Below are 18,357 nucleotides of genomic sequence, written 5' to 3' on the forward strand. Positions count from 1 at the left end.
GAAGAATAATATTAATAGAATACACAATATTATATAACATATATATAATATGAAAAAGAAAAAGAAGATCACTCACTGACAACCTTGAGTGTAGATTAGTAGGGATCACCATGACTTGAACAAGGTATTACACCTTTGTCCAAAAGCTTATTTCCCCTATCTCTAAGCACTAAGGGAACTCTCTAGGAAATAGCTTTGGGAATTATCAAGCCTTAGAGTTTTCTAGCAAAGTGCTTTCTTGATAGAAAACTTCTTTTTCAAATTAGCACATTAGACTCCTTTATATAGTGTTTAGGATATCACCATTTGAAATTCAAATTCATAAGTAATAACCTCCATGGATGTTATGGACTCAATAAAGATACGTAACTCATGCACACCATAACTCGTATAGAGTTAAGAATTTCAAATTAAGATGTGTAACATCTTTTACACTCTTAATGTTGGTGATAATGGTGGAGGTTACTCATAGTAACAAGTAACTCCCCAAATGTTACAAAAAGATGACAACTAATATACATTGTCATGTGTTACATTTTATTAGTTTATTACACCTATATAATCTACATATTATATTATTATAAATAATATAACAATCCCCCACTAGATTAAATATTATCTCTTTAGTAACAAACTTGTAACTTTTGTAACATTTATTCAATAAATCAAAAATATTATATCAAAATATAACATTCCCCCACTTTGATTGACTAATACACACTTTTAAAGAAATCTTGCTTAGGTGGATTAGGTAAAATGTCTTTTGACTTGAATTTTACCTTAGTGTAATTACCACAAAGTTTGATGAAATTTTGGTTGCCGTAGCATTGAACTACTATTCCTTTAGTACAAACCGGTGATAAACACACACTCCGTTGGTAATGCTCACTTGAGACCGCATGTCTCGCTCTTGCACCGTTAATGGCCATGTGCCAAATTCCAATTCATGGACTCTCTAGAGAATAACTCCCAATTCTCATAAGAGGCAGCACCACCTCTAGTCCATATAGGTGGAGTTTTGGTGTATCACCACTCTTTAGACACTTTTTAAGCTTAAGTGAGTTTTCTAAAGCTTAAGCTCCATTAAAAAACCTTTCGATTTTAACCCTCAATTTTCAGAACATGTACTCATCCATAGATGGGACAATTGAGTACCACATTCACTCTATTGACTTGTTATTACCTATTGAACTTAAGACTAGATTTTTACTAGTGTTAAGATAGGTTACCATCAATGAGCAAAACACTAAGGGAGTTTAGGTCCCATCTCTCGAAAAATTCATGCTTTAATCTTGTACGTAGATTAAGCGATTTGTTATAACCTCTCACTATTGATTCCATGTGAATCATGCATGCTAAAAATATAGTGTTCACTTTGTGTCCAATTTTCTCCTTAAGTACTTAAGCTTTGAAAATTGAATCATAAAAGATTAATTTTCACACAACTTACATTCTCAATAATTTTGATACCAAGCATATCAAAATTAAACACTAATTTAGACACCAAATATGTCTAAATTACACTTTATTTTAAGACACCAAACATGTCTTAAACTTTTTACATTGGAGTATCACCCCCACACTTTCACATTTCACTATCAAGATAATATCTTGATTTTAAAATATAGAAGACCACTTTGTCTCTATAATTTCTCTTAAATTTAATTTCTTTCTTGAAATTATTTTCACTAAAATTTGACACCAAATATGTCAATGTTTTCACAAATATGCACATAGCCAAACTTGATTTAGAATTTAAATTCAAAATCAAATAAATTAATTAACAATGTCTCCACACATTTTGATTAAATTTGTGGCTCACCCCCACATTTTTAGCATAAAGTGTATATAAAATATCACTTTTGTGAATTTCCTCTTGAAATGACTTTTTAAGGTCACCTTAAAAAATATCATTTGATATTTTTAGTTTTCTCAACAAAACTAAAATATCAAACTCACATCACTACTTTGATTATTTAAGATTCAAAATTGCTTCTTCAATTTTGTTTTGTTTTCACAATTTTTGATTCCACCATGATTCACTTTGATTTGAGTCTAAAATTGCTCTTCAAATTTATGACTCATTTCACAAGTTTGGATCCACTATGATCTTAATTGTTTTTGCTTATGACAATGCAAGTCCAATAAAAGTGTAACTCTCATAGTCCACTTTTCCTTATCTCATAATATGAGATGATTATCTCTTATAATCCATTAAAAGATGTAACTTCTCAAAATCCATCTTTTATTATCTCATAAAGTGAGATGTTCACCACCAAATTGAAAAAGAATTCAAAACTATTCTTTATTCACAAAAGAGATGATAATAATTTTCACATTAATAGTAATAAATAATATTCTTATCATACTATATAACTCATATATTAATATAATATGTATGTTACGAATCAACATCTCATATGTAACACATACATAATATCAATATTAAATTCACAAATATATATGTTACATATCTCATATATATAACATATATATTATAATATACATATATATCATATACACATAATATATACATTAATTACATAACTATATATGTTACATACCTCACACATATATAACATATATTTACACATTAATATACATGATATATATTATATACACATATATAACATATATTATATATGCATGTCTCATATAAATACATAGAAATAATTATTTCTACATATTTAATCTCACTAATATATATTATATTACATGCTCTACAGATATATAATGTATATTACTCATATATAAATGTTATATATTATATATCTCACATATATACATAGAATAACATGATATAAAATTCAAATATTATATTATATACTACTATATATATTAATATGATACAAACACATAATCACATATATATAACCCATATATACCATATATATTACTATCATATAATTAAAATAGTAAATCACATAATATATACCACCATGCTGACCCATGATTAATGGTTTTCACAAAATCCCTTATCCTTGTATTCTCAAAATCTTGATTTATCACCTCTTCCATTGAAAAGGGATAAGCTTTTGATTGTTAGAGATTTTATTACAATGGAAGATAAATCAAGACATATACAACTCAATTGTAAAAATAGTACAAGGATAATAAAAGAGATTGATTAAATATATGTTATAATACACATATATATATCGCATATATATATGAAAGGTAGAAGAATAATATTAATAGAATACACGATATTATATAACATATATATAATATTAAAAAGAAAAAGAAGATCACTCACTCACAACCTTGAGTGTAGATTAGTAGGGATCACCATGACTTGAACAAGGTATTACACCTTTGTCCAAAAGCTAATTTCCCCTATCTCTAAGCACTAAGGGAACTCTCTAGGAAATAGCTTTGGGAATTATCAAGCCTTAGAGTTTTCTATCAAAGTTCTTTCGTGATAGAAAACTTCTTTTTCAAATGAGCACATTAAACTCTTTTATATAGTGTTTAGGATATCACCATTTGAAATTCAAATTCATAAGTCATAACCTCCATGGATGTTATGGACTCAATAAAGATATGTAACTCATGCACACCATAACTCCTATAGAGTTAAGAATTTCAAATTAAGATGTGTAACATCTTTTACACTCTTAATGTTGGTGATAATGGTGGAGGTTACTCATAGTAACAAGTAACTCTCCAAATGTTACAAAAAGATGACAACTAATATACATTGTCATCTGTTACATTTTATTAGTTTATTACATATTTAATCTACATATTATATTATTATAAATAATATAACAATAGTTTGACAGGTATGGATGGAGATCTCCCGTGACATCATATGGGGATACAACTCATTCCAAGTCCTTCTGCAACTCATTCAAACTGCCTTTATTGCTGACAATCTCAAGAGTAATGACGATCTTGCAGTCAAGTTGGCTGTGTTATATTTTGTGCAGTGTTACTTGTTGGGTGGTCCCCCGGGTAAAGCTGTTTCAATAGAGGAAATAGATGTTGTTGATAGTGATCGGTACAATGAATTTGGTTGGGGTAAGCACTGTTTTGATATGACTATTCAATCTTTGAAAGGTAAGATTGACTCTAGTCTTAGGAAGGTTGTTCGTAGTGATGAGGATGGTGGGTACTATAGGTTATTGGATTTTCCATTGGCGATTCAATTCTGGTTTTTCGAGTGTTGTCCTTGTTGGGTTTTATGCCCTAAATAAAACTCATTTCAATATAATCAGATTTACTTATTAATATAGATCAGAAATAACATTTAATGTTGCATGGTTCACATGATTTATTTCATGATTATATGTACATAATGTATGAATTCATCTGAAACCCTTTTCACATACTTGAACCTGTTTATTGTGCCGTCAACACATTGGAAAGTAAACATGACTATGTGAATAAAGTTTCCTAGATTTATCAGACACAGGGTTTTACTGATATGATAATCTACAACAAGAGTTTACTTGTATTTGGAGAAATACTATGTTCTTTCCAGAACATTGGTTAAAGTAAAGCTCAGGTTGGATGCATGGAGTATGCATCGGAAGGGACCGATATTGAACTTTGACTTAGATTTATTAAACTTACCGTAATATCTATTCAAGTCAATATCGCCTAGTTGATCCTAGATCAAATGATCTTAATCCTGATATGATTAGGCTCAATCTCGAGAGGCTATTCGTGTTCTTTGATTTGTTAGTTAAGCCTACTTTTAGGTCAGGGTGATACGTACATTTTGGGAACACGGTAGTGCAATTGAGTGGGAGCGCTATCATAAACATGGAATCTATAGCTTCTATCTGGCGAATAGTAAGCAAAGGATGATCTCCTTCGAGCTTGACCAAACGAACATAAATGGTGCAGTACTCATTTCACATAAGCTGAAATATCATTTATACGGGGTCAAGTGTTTTAAGGAATAAATACATTGTAGGGTGTAACGGTAATTTAATCCCTTTACAGTGTAGATCATTCATATAGAGGATCATTGATCACATTAGGATTATAACAATGGATAACTAATGATGTGTCTATATGGTGGAACATATAGAGCATTCTATATACTGAGAGTGCAATTCTAAGTTCTATGCGTGGATTCAACGAAGAATTAATAAGTTAGTGAATTTTAGTGCTAAATTCTTGATCTACTTATTGGAAGCTCGGTTATATAGACCCATGGTCCCCCCACTAGTTGAGATAATATTGCTTGTAAGACTCATGTAATTGGTTTTGATTAATCAATTATAATTCTCAAATTAGACTATGTCTATTTGTGAATTTTTCACTAAGTAAGGGCGAAATTGTAAAGAAAGAGTTTATAGGGGCATATTTGTTAATTATGATACTTTGTATGGTTCAATTAATAAATATGATAAATGACAATATTATTTAATAATTATTTATAGTTATTAAATAGTTAGAATTGGCATTTAAATGGTTGAATTAGAAAATTGGCGTTTTTGAGAAAATCAGATGCAGAAAAGATAAACCTGCAAAATTGCAAAAAGTGAGGCCCAAATCCACTAGTATAGGGCCTGCCACTTTTGTAGGAAATTTAAACTGATATTTTCATTATTTTAATGCCAAATAATTCAAACCTAACCCTAGTGGAATGCTATAAATAGATAGTGAAGGCTTCAGGAAAATTACACTAAAATTTCTACACTTTTTCTGACACTTTCTGAATCAGAAAAACTGAGCCTTTCTCTCTCCCTATCTTTACCTGCCACTTCTTCTTTCTCTTCCCTCTTAATTTCGAAATCCTTAGTGTATGAGTAGTGCCCACACACAGCAAGTGATACCTCAATCATAGTGAGGAAGATCGTGAAGAAAGACTTTCACCAAGAAGGAGGTTTCAGCATCAAAGATTCAGAGAAAGAGATCCAGGTTCAGATATTGATAATGCTCTGCTACAGAAAGGAATCAAGGGCTAGATATCTGAACGGAAGGAGTCATATTATTCCGCTGCACCCAATGTAAGGTTTCCTAAACTTTATATGTGTTTATTTCATCGTTTTAGAAAGTTCATATTTAGGGTGTTAATCAACATACTTGTGAGTAGATCTAAGATCCTGGTAAAATATTTCCAACAGTCCTTACGTTATTGGGAAACTTTCTTTATACTCAAATGTTGGCATTCCAAGGATTCTGAATTGGCCTAAACTACCTAAGGATAAGGAGGGTCAGGTGAAAATGGATGTCATGAACACCCTTGTGTTCAATCGGTCTTTGAAAGAGATACTTATGTTGTTTTTTTACACTATTTTTATTGTTTTTTTATGTTTTTTTTTGTACACCTTTGTTATAATTGATGTTTCAATTTTTGTTGTTATTTTATATTTTCAGATTTATGTGCATAATTTATTTGGTTGTTGTTGTTGCAGTTAAAATTATGAAACATCTCTCCAACTTCTGTTGAGAGAGTGAGTTTGAGCCTTAATGACTTTTTCTCTGGTGACACTACTCCGGACGCTGTTAAATTTAAAGTTAAAGGTGGTTCCAAGTCTGTTGGTCAACCTGACTTGATGGGTGCTTCTTCATCATCTGCTCATGAGAATGTCTCCCGACTTGAGTTTGAGGAATTAAAAAAAGTATCTTTGTTGTTGTCAGCCAGCAAGGGATTCTTATGAAATCTGTTGCTTAAATGAACAAGAAGTTGGACATTCTTATTGAGGTGTTGTTTTTTTAATATTCATTAATTTTTTTTTTTTGTTATTTTTTTAAGTAGTGTTTTTATGTTATTTTCTACATTTCATTAATTTTTTATGTTGTTTTTTTTTCCACTCATCCCATGGTGGTCATACTCACAATGGATCTCAATCTGAAGATGCTCTTCGTTCTTCTGAAAATGAGGATGATGAAGATTCTATTTCAGAGGAAGACGACGATGCTAAAAATGAGGATGACAAAGGAGATGAAGATCATGAGGATGATACTGATGATGATGATGATGATCTAGATGGAGCTGGAGTTGGTGTTGGGAAGGATGAGGCTCATACTGGGGATGATCGTAATGATGAGGGTGTTGTTGTCCCCCGAAGTTGTTTCAAAGGATGATGATACTGGCAAGGTGGATTCTTCTTCTAAAGAAGCCAACATTAATGATGCCAAGAAGACTGACCTTGTGGAATCTGTTGCAGAGGTCAAACAGGTGTATTTCTTGTTTGTCCAACCTTTCTGTGTTGTTTTTGTGTATTTGTGTTTTGATGTTGTTTTAATATTTTCTTAATGTTGTTTTTGTTGTCAGTCTGAACAGTATCAAGTTGTGGAGGAGAACATTGATGTTGATGCAACAATTGCATCTGCTGTTAAAGCTGTGGAGAATTAGGTTTGTTTTATTTTTTTTCTTTTTAATGTGTGTTTATATAATATTCTATTGTTGTTTTACTAGTGTTTTGATTGTACTTTTTTTAAAAAAAAAAAATTATAGTCATTTATTTTTCTTGTATTTTTCAGATTGGTTCCTCAACTAATGTGTCTGCTTCTGCTGAAACTTCTGAGAAGAATGATCTTGAAATGATTGTTTTTCAAGAGACTCCTATTTTATGTCCTCAAAAGAGGGATCGGAAGAAAGGAGCTGTTTTGAAATCTCCATACATTGAGCTTGCTTCTGGTGCCTCTAAATCAGGTTCATCTTCAGTTTCTCCTGATGAGTCTGTTTATAAGGTGGTTAAATATGTGCGTGGTTTGTGCCCGTTGGACAACAAGATTGGTGAACCTGTCGATCCGCAATTGGAAGCTGAGTTTGTCACTTGGGTTGATACAGGTCTTAGAAAACATAAATCTAAGTAAGTATTTTGTAGGCGTTTTCACTTATATATCTTTTATTGTTTTCTTTTTTTATTTTTTTTGTGTTTTGATGTCTTTTTTTTTTTTTGTTTTTTTTAGCACAACAACTAATGTGTATTTTAAGGGTAAGGACACAATATTTCCGCCATTTCGTTTTGGGGTTGAGGACATTAGCAACAAGATGTGGTTTCACAACCTTTTCTATCCTAATTGTTTCCTTACCAATTTTGTAAGTTTTTTTTATTTATATGTTTTTTTTGTTTATTTTAATTATTTTCTGTTTTTTAAGTGTTGTTCTGTTAGTTTTTTATATAATTGAAGGCTTTTTTATTATCTTTTTTGCAGCACATTGACATTATTTTCTACTATCTTCGTAAGAAAATAAAGTACTCAGCCGAGCCGAAATCAAAGTCACCACAACTGATTGTCTTTTTTGTTCTAGTATAAGAAGCTTGTATGATAAGTTTGTTGAGAAAAATAATGATATATCGGTGTTGTCTCTTTCTCATAATGTGGCCCAGTACATCCGTGGTGGTAAGATATTATGTGCCACTCCTTGGCACTTGGTTCATCATGTTGTTATGCCTATGAATGTCAAATTACAGGATCATTGGATTTGTGGTCGTTTAAACATAGCTGAGCGGCGGATATATCTGTACAATTCATTGCGTTCTGAAAGGTATATGACAGCTGCCAAAGAGGCTTGCAAGCCTTTTTCTGTTATTTTACCATATTATTTCTCTATGTTAGAGTTTAGAGGCCTTCGCAATGAACCTAAGTTTAGCACGATGGAATCGTTCCCGATTGTTGCTGTTGATGGTTTACCCGAGCAGGTCACAGCGTAAGTTTTATGTATAAAGTTCAATGTTTTTCACTGTTTTTTTGTAGTGTTATGTTTTGTTATGTGATTTTGGTTTTTACTAGTATTCTTATAGTGTTTTTTTTTTCGTTTTTCTTATTATTTTTTTCAGTGATTGTGGTGTTTTCGTAGCATCATTTGCTGAGTATTTCATTGATGGCAAACCCATCCCATCCTCTGGTTTTGATGTGGAAATTCACCGCGATCATTTGGTTGTGTTATTTTATCATTATGGCATGAAGAAGCAACTTGAGAACATTAAACGTGAATCTGAGGCCCCTCCTAGCCTTCCCAAGAAATAATTTGTCATTTTTCAATCAGATTGTGCTTGTTTTTATGTTGTTTTGAGGTTGTTTTTATGTTGTTTCTGGAAACAAACATTGGTGTTCTTTTATGTTTTTAAGTTTTTTGTGGAAAATATGTAATCGTTATTTATGTATGTTTTTTTTTTTCTTTTTTATGTATAAACAAGTTGTTACGTTAAATTTGTTAGTCTTTTCATTTCACATCTCATCTTTTTATGTATTTTGTTTCTGTTTTTTTTTCCCAGTTGTTAAGATACTTTTTCAAGTGCTTAATAACAATTCAGTAATGTTATTAACTTTTTTGAATACAAATATGCATTTCATTAATAAAAAACAAACTGTTTCAGTAATAAACTTCATATATAATATATATGTATATATTCAATTTAGTATCAAATTTCTTTTAATAACCAATTTAAAGTATCATCAAATCCCAATGTAATCAATGTTTTTCAAATAAAAACTTTAATCTCTATGTATTTCAGAAATTTAAATTCATCAATATCTCATTCTCAAATGTATGTGTCGTTTTTTTTTTGTTTTTCCACTGTTGTTCTGTTGTTGTTTTTATTCCCTTCTACGCCTTCTGCTGCATGTTCTCTTGTTATGCCCCAGTTCCCCACATTTGTTGCACTTGTTGTGTTGATCATTTTCCCATCCAGCTTTTCTTCTTAATGTTTTCGGTCTTCCTGATTTAACTCTTTCATGCGGAGGCAAGACTATATTATTCTTCACTTCTTCCAGTACCTCCCACTCACTTTGGTGTCCTATTGGGTAAACTGTCCCTGCATAAGTTGCCAGCCAATTTTTTTTTTGTGTAGTAATCTGAACAGTAGGTGTACGGGTCCATGTTCATCTCCCTCATCACGGCCACAGCGTGTCCGCAAGGCATTTCATCTATTTGGAACCTGTTGCACGTGCATGTTATTTTTTCTAGGTCTACTTCCCACGATTCTTTCATTCTTGTTACCTCGAACAAGTAATTTGTTGTTGCTTTAACCTGTTTCAATTTTTATTAAAAAAAAAAATAAAAAACATGGATGATATTTTAACAACAACACTACAAAACTATAAAAACAACACTACAACAACATATGCACTTACTGTTTGTGTAGGATTCTTTTTTTTTTTTAAAGAAGCATAATGAATATGCTACCTCCATGTTCAATGAGTAAGTGTAATTTTTCAGCAATATGTCTTCTCCAGCTGGTGATAGCTTAGTAAAGGTGTTGTGTGCTTTTGTCCTATTAGTATGTGTCCATTGTTGCACCAATGCTCTTAAGCATTCTAGCAGGGTTGTAATTGGTAGCTCCCTTGCTGCTAGATTTGCGGCGTTCAGTGATTCTGATATGTTTGAGGTCATGGTAGAATACCTCTTGTTTTGGCTATGAATTCTTAACCACTTTTCATAACCGACTTTTTTTAGGTAAGGTCTTATGCGTTTGTCCAATCCATCCAATTCAGCCATGTGGAATTCAAATTGCTTTTCTGTGTAGGCTTTCACTGCTCCAAAGAATGGCAGATTGTATTTGGCAGCATGTTGTTTGAAGCTTGTTGTAAGGTTGCTCAAAATGTGGTACCCGCAGTAACTGTGTGTGATTTCCGGATATATTTCTCTTGCTGCTTTGATGAGGCTTTCATTCCTATCTGAAATTAGGCATTGGTGTTCCCGAACCCCATACGCTTCTTTAAATTTTTTGAAGAACCATTTCCAAGATTGGTCATTCTCAGAATCTGCAACACAGAACGGTAGTGGAAAAATATGACCTGTTGCATCTTGTGTGCATGCGCACAACAAAGTTCCCCCATAAGTTGCTTTGAGGAATGCTCCGTCCACCACAACTATCGGTCTGCATGCTCCCCACCCTTTTATGGATGCGTGTTGGAAATTATTTTACAAGGATCTTAGATCTACTCACAAGTATGTTGATTAACACCCTAAATATGAACTTTCTAAAGCGATGAAATAAACACATATAAAGTTTAGGAAACCTTACATTGGGTGCAGCGGAATTAAATGCCTCCTTCCGTTCAGATATCTAGCCCTTGATTCCTTTCTGTAGCAGAGCATTATCAATATCTGAACCTGGATCTCTTTCTCTAAATCTTTGGTGCTGAAACTCCTTCTTGCTGAAAGTCTTTCTTCACGATCTTCCTCACTATGGTTGAGGTATCACTTGCTGTGTGTGGGCACTACTCATACACTAAGAATTTCGAAATTTAAGAGGAAAGAAAGAGAGAGGGAGTGGTCGGCCAGATAGGGAGAGAGAAGGCTCAGGTTTTTCTCTGAATCAGAAGTGTCAGAAGAAAAGTGTAATTTTCTTGAAGCCTTCACTATCTATTTATAGCATTCCACTAGGGTTAGGTTTGAATTATTTGGCATTAAAATAATGAAAATATCAGTTTCAATAGCCTACAAAAGTGGCCGGCCATGCTTAGTGAATTTGGGCCTCACTTTTTGCAATTTTGCAGTTTTACCTTTCCTGCATCTGATTTTCTCAAAAACGCCAATTTTCTAATTCAACCATTTAAATGCCAATTCTAACTATTTAACAACTATAAATAATTATTAAATAATATTGTCATTTATCATATTTATTAATTGAACCATACAAAGTATCATAATTAACAAATATGCCCCTAAAACTCTTTCTTTATAATTTCGCCCTTACATAGTGAAAAAATTCACAAATAGACATAGTCTAAATTGAGAATTATAATTGATTAATCAAAACCAATTACATGAGTCTTACAAGAAATATTATCTCAACTAGTGCGGGGACCATGGGTCTATATAACCGAGCTTCCAATAAGTAGATCAAGAATTTATCACTAAAATTTACTAACTTATTAATTCTTCGTTGAATCCACGCATAGAACTTAGAATTGCACTCTCAGTATATAGAATGATCTATATGTTCCACCATATAGATGCATCATTAGTTATCCATTGTTATAATCCTAATATGATCAATGATCCTCTATATGAATGATCTACACTGTAAAGGGATTAGATTACCGTTACACCCTACAATGTATTTTATCCTTAAAACACTTGACCCCGTATAAATGATATTTCAGCTTATGTGAAATGAGTACTCAACCATTTATGTTCGTTTGGTCAAGCTCGAAGGAGATCATCCTTTGCTTACTATTCGCCAGATAGAAGCTATAGATTCCATGTTTATGTTAGCGCTCCCACTCAATTGCACTACCGTGTTCCCAAAATGTACGTATCACCCTGACCTAAAAGTAGGCTTAACTAACAAATCAAAGAACACGAATAGCCTTTCAAGATTCAGCCTAATCATAACAGGATTAAGAACATTTGATCCAGGATCAACTAGGCGATATTGACTTGAATAGATATTACGGTAAGATTAATAAATCTAAGTCAAAGTTCAATATCTGTCCCTTGCGATGCATACTCCATGCATCCAACCTAAGCTTTACTTTAACCAATGCTTTGGAAAGAACATAGCACTTCTCCAAATGCAAGTAAACTCTGTTGTAGATTATCATATCAGTAAAACCCTATGTCTGATAAATCTAGGAAACTTTATTCACATAGTCATGTTTACATTCCAATGTGTTGACAGCACAATAAACAGGATCAAGTATGTGAAAAGGGTTTCAGATGAATTCATACATTATATACATATAATCATGAAATAAATCATGTGAACCATGCAACATTAAATGTTATTTCTGATCTATATTAATAAGTAAATCTGATTATATTGAAATGAGTTTTATTTAGGGCATAAAACCCAACAATGCTTCCAACACCATGAAAACAAAAAGCAAGCTGTTGTCTTCTATTGTTTTCAGATCCACAACTGATCCTAGGTTTGTTTTTTCCACCATGTGTAAGAAACTCGGTATTAGGCTGTACGAGTCACTAGCGTTTCCTCTTAAGTCATTTACTGCATGTTCCTTACTTCTTGAACCTTTCATGTAGTTCATCTTGATGCCATACCTGTATTTTAACTCTCCTTTTATGTCCATCAGTGTTGCCTTTGTCTTTATCTTCAGAAACTTCGGTTTTATGCATTCCCCAATTAGTTTCGATGTTGCTTGCCTTTGGTCTTCATGCCTAATATTTATGGGGCATGTGTGGATTTTTGAGAACCTCCTGATTATGAATGTGTTTGTTGGGCCATTTCTCGATGCTCGTAGAGACTAATTACAGCTTTCGTAAACACATTTCAGACTGTACTCTTGAGAGCAGGACTTCCACACTTTGTACTGAAAGTTGTTTTTGATTGCGTAGTAGCTGAGGAGATTTTTCAGAGTTTCCTTGTCCTTGTATGCCTGTCCTTTTTCCACTTTGGGGTGATGCTTGTCTGTTATTAACTTTGCATTGTTGATGTCGATTTCTGGATCCAGATTTTTACTGGTGTTTTCAAGTTTTTCTACCATTTCTTCAGCAACCAGATTCGCATAGTCAATTATGTCGAATTTGTCGTTCTCATCTTCTCTTGTTTCTGACTGTTCCCCTTCTTCTGTTTGATGTCCCGCTGTGTTTGATTTTGTTGTTGTTATGTTGTTTTCAAGCATCATTGTGTTGTTTTCGATCATTGCCACATTATCTTCATACGGTGTTATTGTGGATATCAAATTTGTTGTTGCAACAGGTGTTGTGTTGTTGTTTTGCTGGTTGACGCATAGTGGATATGTGGTGAAATCTGTTTCTTTGATTTTGAATTCCAAGTAAAAGTAGAGGCTTCGATCGTTGAATATTTTTATTGGTGGTATTCCTTCTTTAGCTTGGTATTGTATTTGTAGTGTTGTTCTGGTGTTTTCGCACCCCAATGAAGTAAGCAGTATTTGCAGTAGCTCTTCAAACTTGCATTTTGTTGGTATGAATTCTCCACTAGCCACATAGTTGACATAATTATGATCTTCATTCCATTGTCCATTGCTCTTTATGAGTACTGGTAGACGTTCCATTACCTGTCATTGTTCCATATATTACATTTATGTGTCTGGTTTCATATTAAAACAACAGTAAAACAATAGTACAATAATAGTAAAACAACCAAACAAAATTACAAAAATTATTTATTATTAGTTTTTTTTATGCTATTTTTCTGATACATATAATTAGAAATGTTTCTGTATTAATAACGACAAAACAACATTATAACAGCCCTAATTTTTTGAATGAACAATTGTAGTAGTTTCTCAAGTATATTTACCAATCATTTTGTGTTAGAAACGGAAAATTAACAATAGAACAACCCTCATTTATCAATTCGCATCATAAATTAAACAACATCACATTAATTTTTTTTTTCGTTTTTTTTAAACTTCAGATCTAAATCTGGGTTTGATTTTTTTTTTTTTTGGTAGTTTTTTAAGAATTAAACTAATTTGGGTTTTGTTGTGTTTGCCTCTACTTTTTGGGAAAAAATCTTCTGTAATTCTTGTTGTTCGTTCTTCGATTATCCTTAGATTTAGCAAAAGCCCTTCGCCGAATTTAATGATTTTTTCTTAGTTATCTCCGACTCCGACCCGTTCCCAACCACAAAGGAGTTCCCGTTTTTTTGTGTTTTTTTTACTGTTCACAGTATAAAAGTTAAGTTATTGGGCTTGGGCAGTATAAAAGAAAAGAAAACGGGCTTGGACAGTAAAAAAGTTATATTTCCCATGTTCCAGTATATTTGTAAAATTTTGGTGAAAAAGCAGTATATATGTAAATTCCCTACCTAAAACCCTACCTAAAACCAACTCGGCTCGTTTTTTTAACAACTCTAAAGTGGCTTTTGGCTGAAAGGAACAAAAACATAAAAATAAGAATGAAAATAAAATTTAAATAAAAAAAATGGTAAAAAAATCATTAAATTCTTTCTCATATTACATTAGAATGATCTTTCCTTTCATTTCAAAATAAAATAACCATTCTACCAAAATGATAAAAAGAACATTCTATTAAAATGATATTCTAATATTTTAAAATACTACCAAACAAATAAATAGAATGAAAATTATTTCCTTTCCATTCCATTACATTACCAAATGCTCCCTATGTTCATCCCTCCATTTATAATGATCACCTCAACAAACATAAATCCTGCAAACTTGTATTTTTTTTTTTTTTTTGAGATAACCTGCAAACTTGTATTGAATACAGTTATATTTTCAAGGAAAATAAACATTTTTCCTTCCAAAGCAAAAACGCCTTCTCTTACACAAAAAATGGAGAATTTTTTCACGGCAATTATTTCTGGAATAAAATATTAAAATGAACCATTATGGTCATAAGACTCCAATGTTCAAAGGGCTGAAAACTAAAACATTCTCAGACTGAGATCCCATAGTTGCTAATCTTTGTGACCTCCTTCGTCAAAGCGTTTCTTTCTCGTTTAGCCTCAGAAGCAAGATTCGAAACCTAGCAGAAAGTTAAGAGTTTAATTTGACAACTTCCGGCATAGAGAATACATTTCCAGAAAAATTCCAGACTGTACAATGAATTAAACAAGCGGTCTACTCGAATAACGTAACATCCAAATTCATGATCTGGATGTGAATGAGATGAACTACTTAGGCAACACTACAAGAGAAAAGAAAACAGAACTACCCCCTACACCACTATAGTACTGTAAGAGGGCAATAATTATAGGGAACATCTGGCAGTCTATCAGATGAGATCAAGAGAACAAAATATAAATTTCCAAACAAAAGAAAAATGTATGATGAACTTCTATGAAAGTAATTCCCTAAACTGTTTATAATCAAGACTCTTAACTTCTCAAACACGGTACAGTAGATTATGAAAAGAAATTACAAACTTAAATAAGAACTTACTTGTGACCGGAATTGAGATGCTTCTCTTCTAGGAAGTTCACTAAGCATATCCTTCAAGCCTGATACAAGAATATATAAAAAAGGTAGACGAAAAGACCAAATGTAAGACAAAACTCCTGTTGACTCAAGTTTAATTTTGCACATGGCATAACAACTATGACATATCATAATGCATACCACCAGCCTGTCTTTCAATCTTATAAGCTGAACTAATCACGCCTTGGATTTGCTTCCCCGCCTGTCTGTAATTGAAAACTATTAGGTCGAACTGGATATCAATGACACAAGCTGCAGTGAACTCTTTAATTGTTCTTGGATTATAAAAGCAAACCTAAGCTTTGTCCTTCCTCGTTTCAATTCCTCTTCTGCTTGTTTTGCTCCCTTCTGAAAGTGTTTCTTAATAACATGAGTTGTATCCTTAGGAATGTAATGTCCACTCATATAGAAGTATAAAATGCTACACTAAAATTTTCAACACACCAAATGATATTTGCTTCTGGTCAAATGCAGTCAAATCCATTGTGATTCTCCTTTTTTTTCCCCTCCTAAGGTAAATTATGAGTCTAGTAGAAATATAAACATGAAAACAGTTGCATGAAAATTGAAATAATCTTGTTTGACCACCAAAAAAAAAAAATTTAAATAATCTACACTCCTCAATGTAAATCCTGATACTTTACTACATATTTGTACTATTACGACCTTCAAAACATAATTGTCTAAGTGGAAAAAGACAGTGTTAGAAAACTGCTTTCTCCCGCTAAAATAGAAAAGAGAAAAAAAGTAATCTTAAAAAAACAAAAGGCTGCAAAAAAATTGAAGTTTAATTTATTATACATCAATCAAAACTAACATGAAATTAAAAAAGTTACCTCCAACTTCTCACTTTCCGTCTTTATAACATCCAGTGATTGTCGCAGTGCCCTTACTTTTCCTTCAGCCCTGGTAATTAAGGTCTGCAAGCAAACAAATGCTAAACTAAGTGCAGTGTTGAATTTTGTGCTTCAACATAACCAGTTAAAATTGTGACATAACACTTCCACTGTTTCACAATCATTAGAAAAGCCAGAGAGAAATGGTAATGAAGCTCTCAAATTCCGTACCTCTTCACTGAGAAACAAGCGCAGGGCCTTGTGGTACAAAACGCGCCGTGGTTCTGGACAGGAATTAAATTTTGTTAGCAATACCCATAACAATAGTGCCTGCAGTATCGGCCATTTAGCCCACTTCCCTCCACATTTCATCAAGTAGTTAACTTTACAACATCTGAATATCACAAGTTCACAACATAAACTATCACCTAGCTTAATGAAGATCATGGTACTATGACATTGTGTAACACCTAAAAGAACACAGTTATAACATTGACAAGTTTACTGTAGAAATTAAATCATACTTTTCAGTACAAGAACACCCAAACCAGTAGCAACTCCGCCTGTAAGAAGTGGATTTGAGGCTGAAACGATAACACCCTCTGCACCAAAACAGTAGCATAAATAAACATTTATATGTGTTGTCTCAAATTTCAACTCGAGTACACAAACACGAATAAGCTAATACAAGCGAAAAAAGTGACCTTTAATCTTCCCGAATATAATATTCTCGTAAGCACCACACTCGGATTTAACATCTTGTAAAGAGTCCTACATCCAGAGTTTCAACTCAAGTAACTACAAATGAATCGTTAATCAAAACAAAACAGGACCCTTGGTTTCAGTTTCTCTTACAAACTCTTAATTAGATATTATAATGCAGAAACTATTTAGTCCGCTTTAATTTTTTCGGGAATCAATCAACCTAATGCCAATGGTAACAAACAAATTCGAAATGAGAATTGAGGAAAAAATTCGAATTTACCAGAGTTTGATAAAAATGAGCAGAAGAAGTGGATAGAATCTGGGAAAGGCGAGACCTGGATGCTTCAACGGCGGAATCGAAGGTCTCCTCTACGGTCTTCTGGTAAAGCCGACCTTGCTCAATTGCATAGTCCACCCATGGCTTAGCGGACTGCCCTAGAATTCGGGTATTGTAGGTTGCGGGCTGCTCAGGGAGTGAAACCGTTGGCTTTGCCTCCGACATGGCTTCTGGAACTGTAGCCATTGGAAAATCTTGATTTATTCCTTCTAACTTCTTCCCCCTTCCTCGCTCGCTGTCACTGGAAGAATGAAAAGCTGAAATGAATTCGTGTTGGACCCCGTCTGTGTTGATTGTCACTTGGGCTGGATCAAAATGTAAATGGCAGCCTTTTGGGCCGCGAGCTAACTGGTAGAGCTTTCTTCATTCACGGATAGAGGGAAATTTTACAAAAATGTCTCTTCCTTTCTAATAATTTTTTAATCACTTTTCACTACTAATATTTTTTTAAACGTTTTTCTCTTAATCAATATTTTGAACTCTAACGAAAACCGGACCCAAATCTCTCCACGGCCCTCGTGCCAAACACGACCTTTTGAACCGAATCCAAATTCGATCTCGAACCTAAACCCGACTTAAATAAAATAAAAAAAATAAAAATAAAAATAAATTTTACAGAACATATTTTTATTTTTTGTTTTTAAAATTAAAAAACAAAAGTGGTTACAAAACACATTTTTATTTTTCAAA

At 32.8% G+C, this 18,357-nt stretch overlaps 1 protein-coding gene across 1 annotated transcript; it reads right to left on the minus strand.

Moving 5' to 3' along the window:
- Positions 1 to 15,017: 15,017 nt before the first annotated feature.
- Positions 15,018 to 18,077, minus strand: LOC115717099 (RGS1-HXK1-interacting protein 1). The gene is made up of 9 exons (XM_030646043.2): positions 17,611 to 18,077; positions 17,330 to 17,396; positions 17,150 to 17,227; positions 16,857 to 16,909; positions 16,626 to 16,709; positions 16,085 to 16,137; positions 15,931 to 15,995; positions 15,754 to 15,812; positions 15,018 to 15,337 (listed from the first exon to the last, which is right to left on the minus strand). Exons 1-9 carry the CDS (start codon positions 17,851 to 17,853, stop codon positions 15,248 to 15,250), a joined length of 792 nt encoding a protein of 263 aa, XP_030501903.1. The 5' UTR covers positions 17,854 to 18,077; the 3' UTR covers positions 15,018 to 15,247.
- Between the last annotated feature and the right edge of the window lie 280 nt (positions 18,078 to 18,357).

This window comes from Cannabis sativa, chromosome 5 (assembly GCF_029168945.1).
Source record: "Cannabis sativa cultivar Pink pepper isolate KNU-18-1 chromosome 5, ASM2916894v1, whole genome shotgun sequence".
In the NCBI taxonomy this organism is placed as follows: Eukaryota; Viridiplantae; Streptophyta; class Magnoliopsida; order Rosales; family Cannabaceae; genus Cannabis; species Cannabis sativa.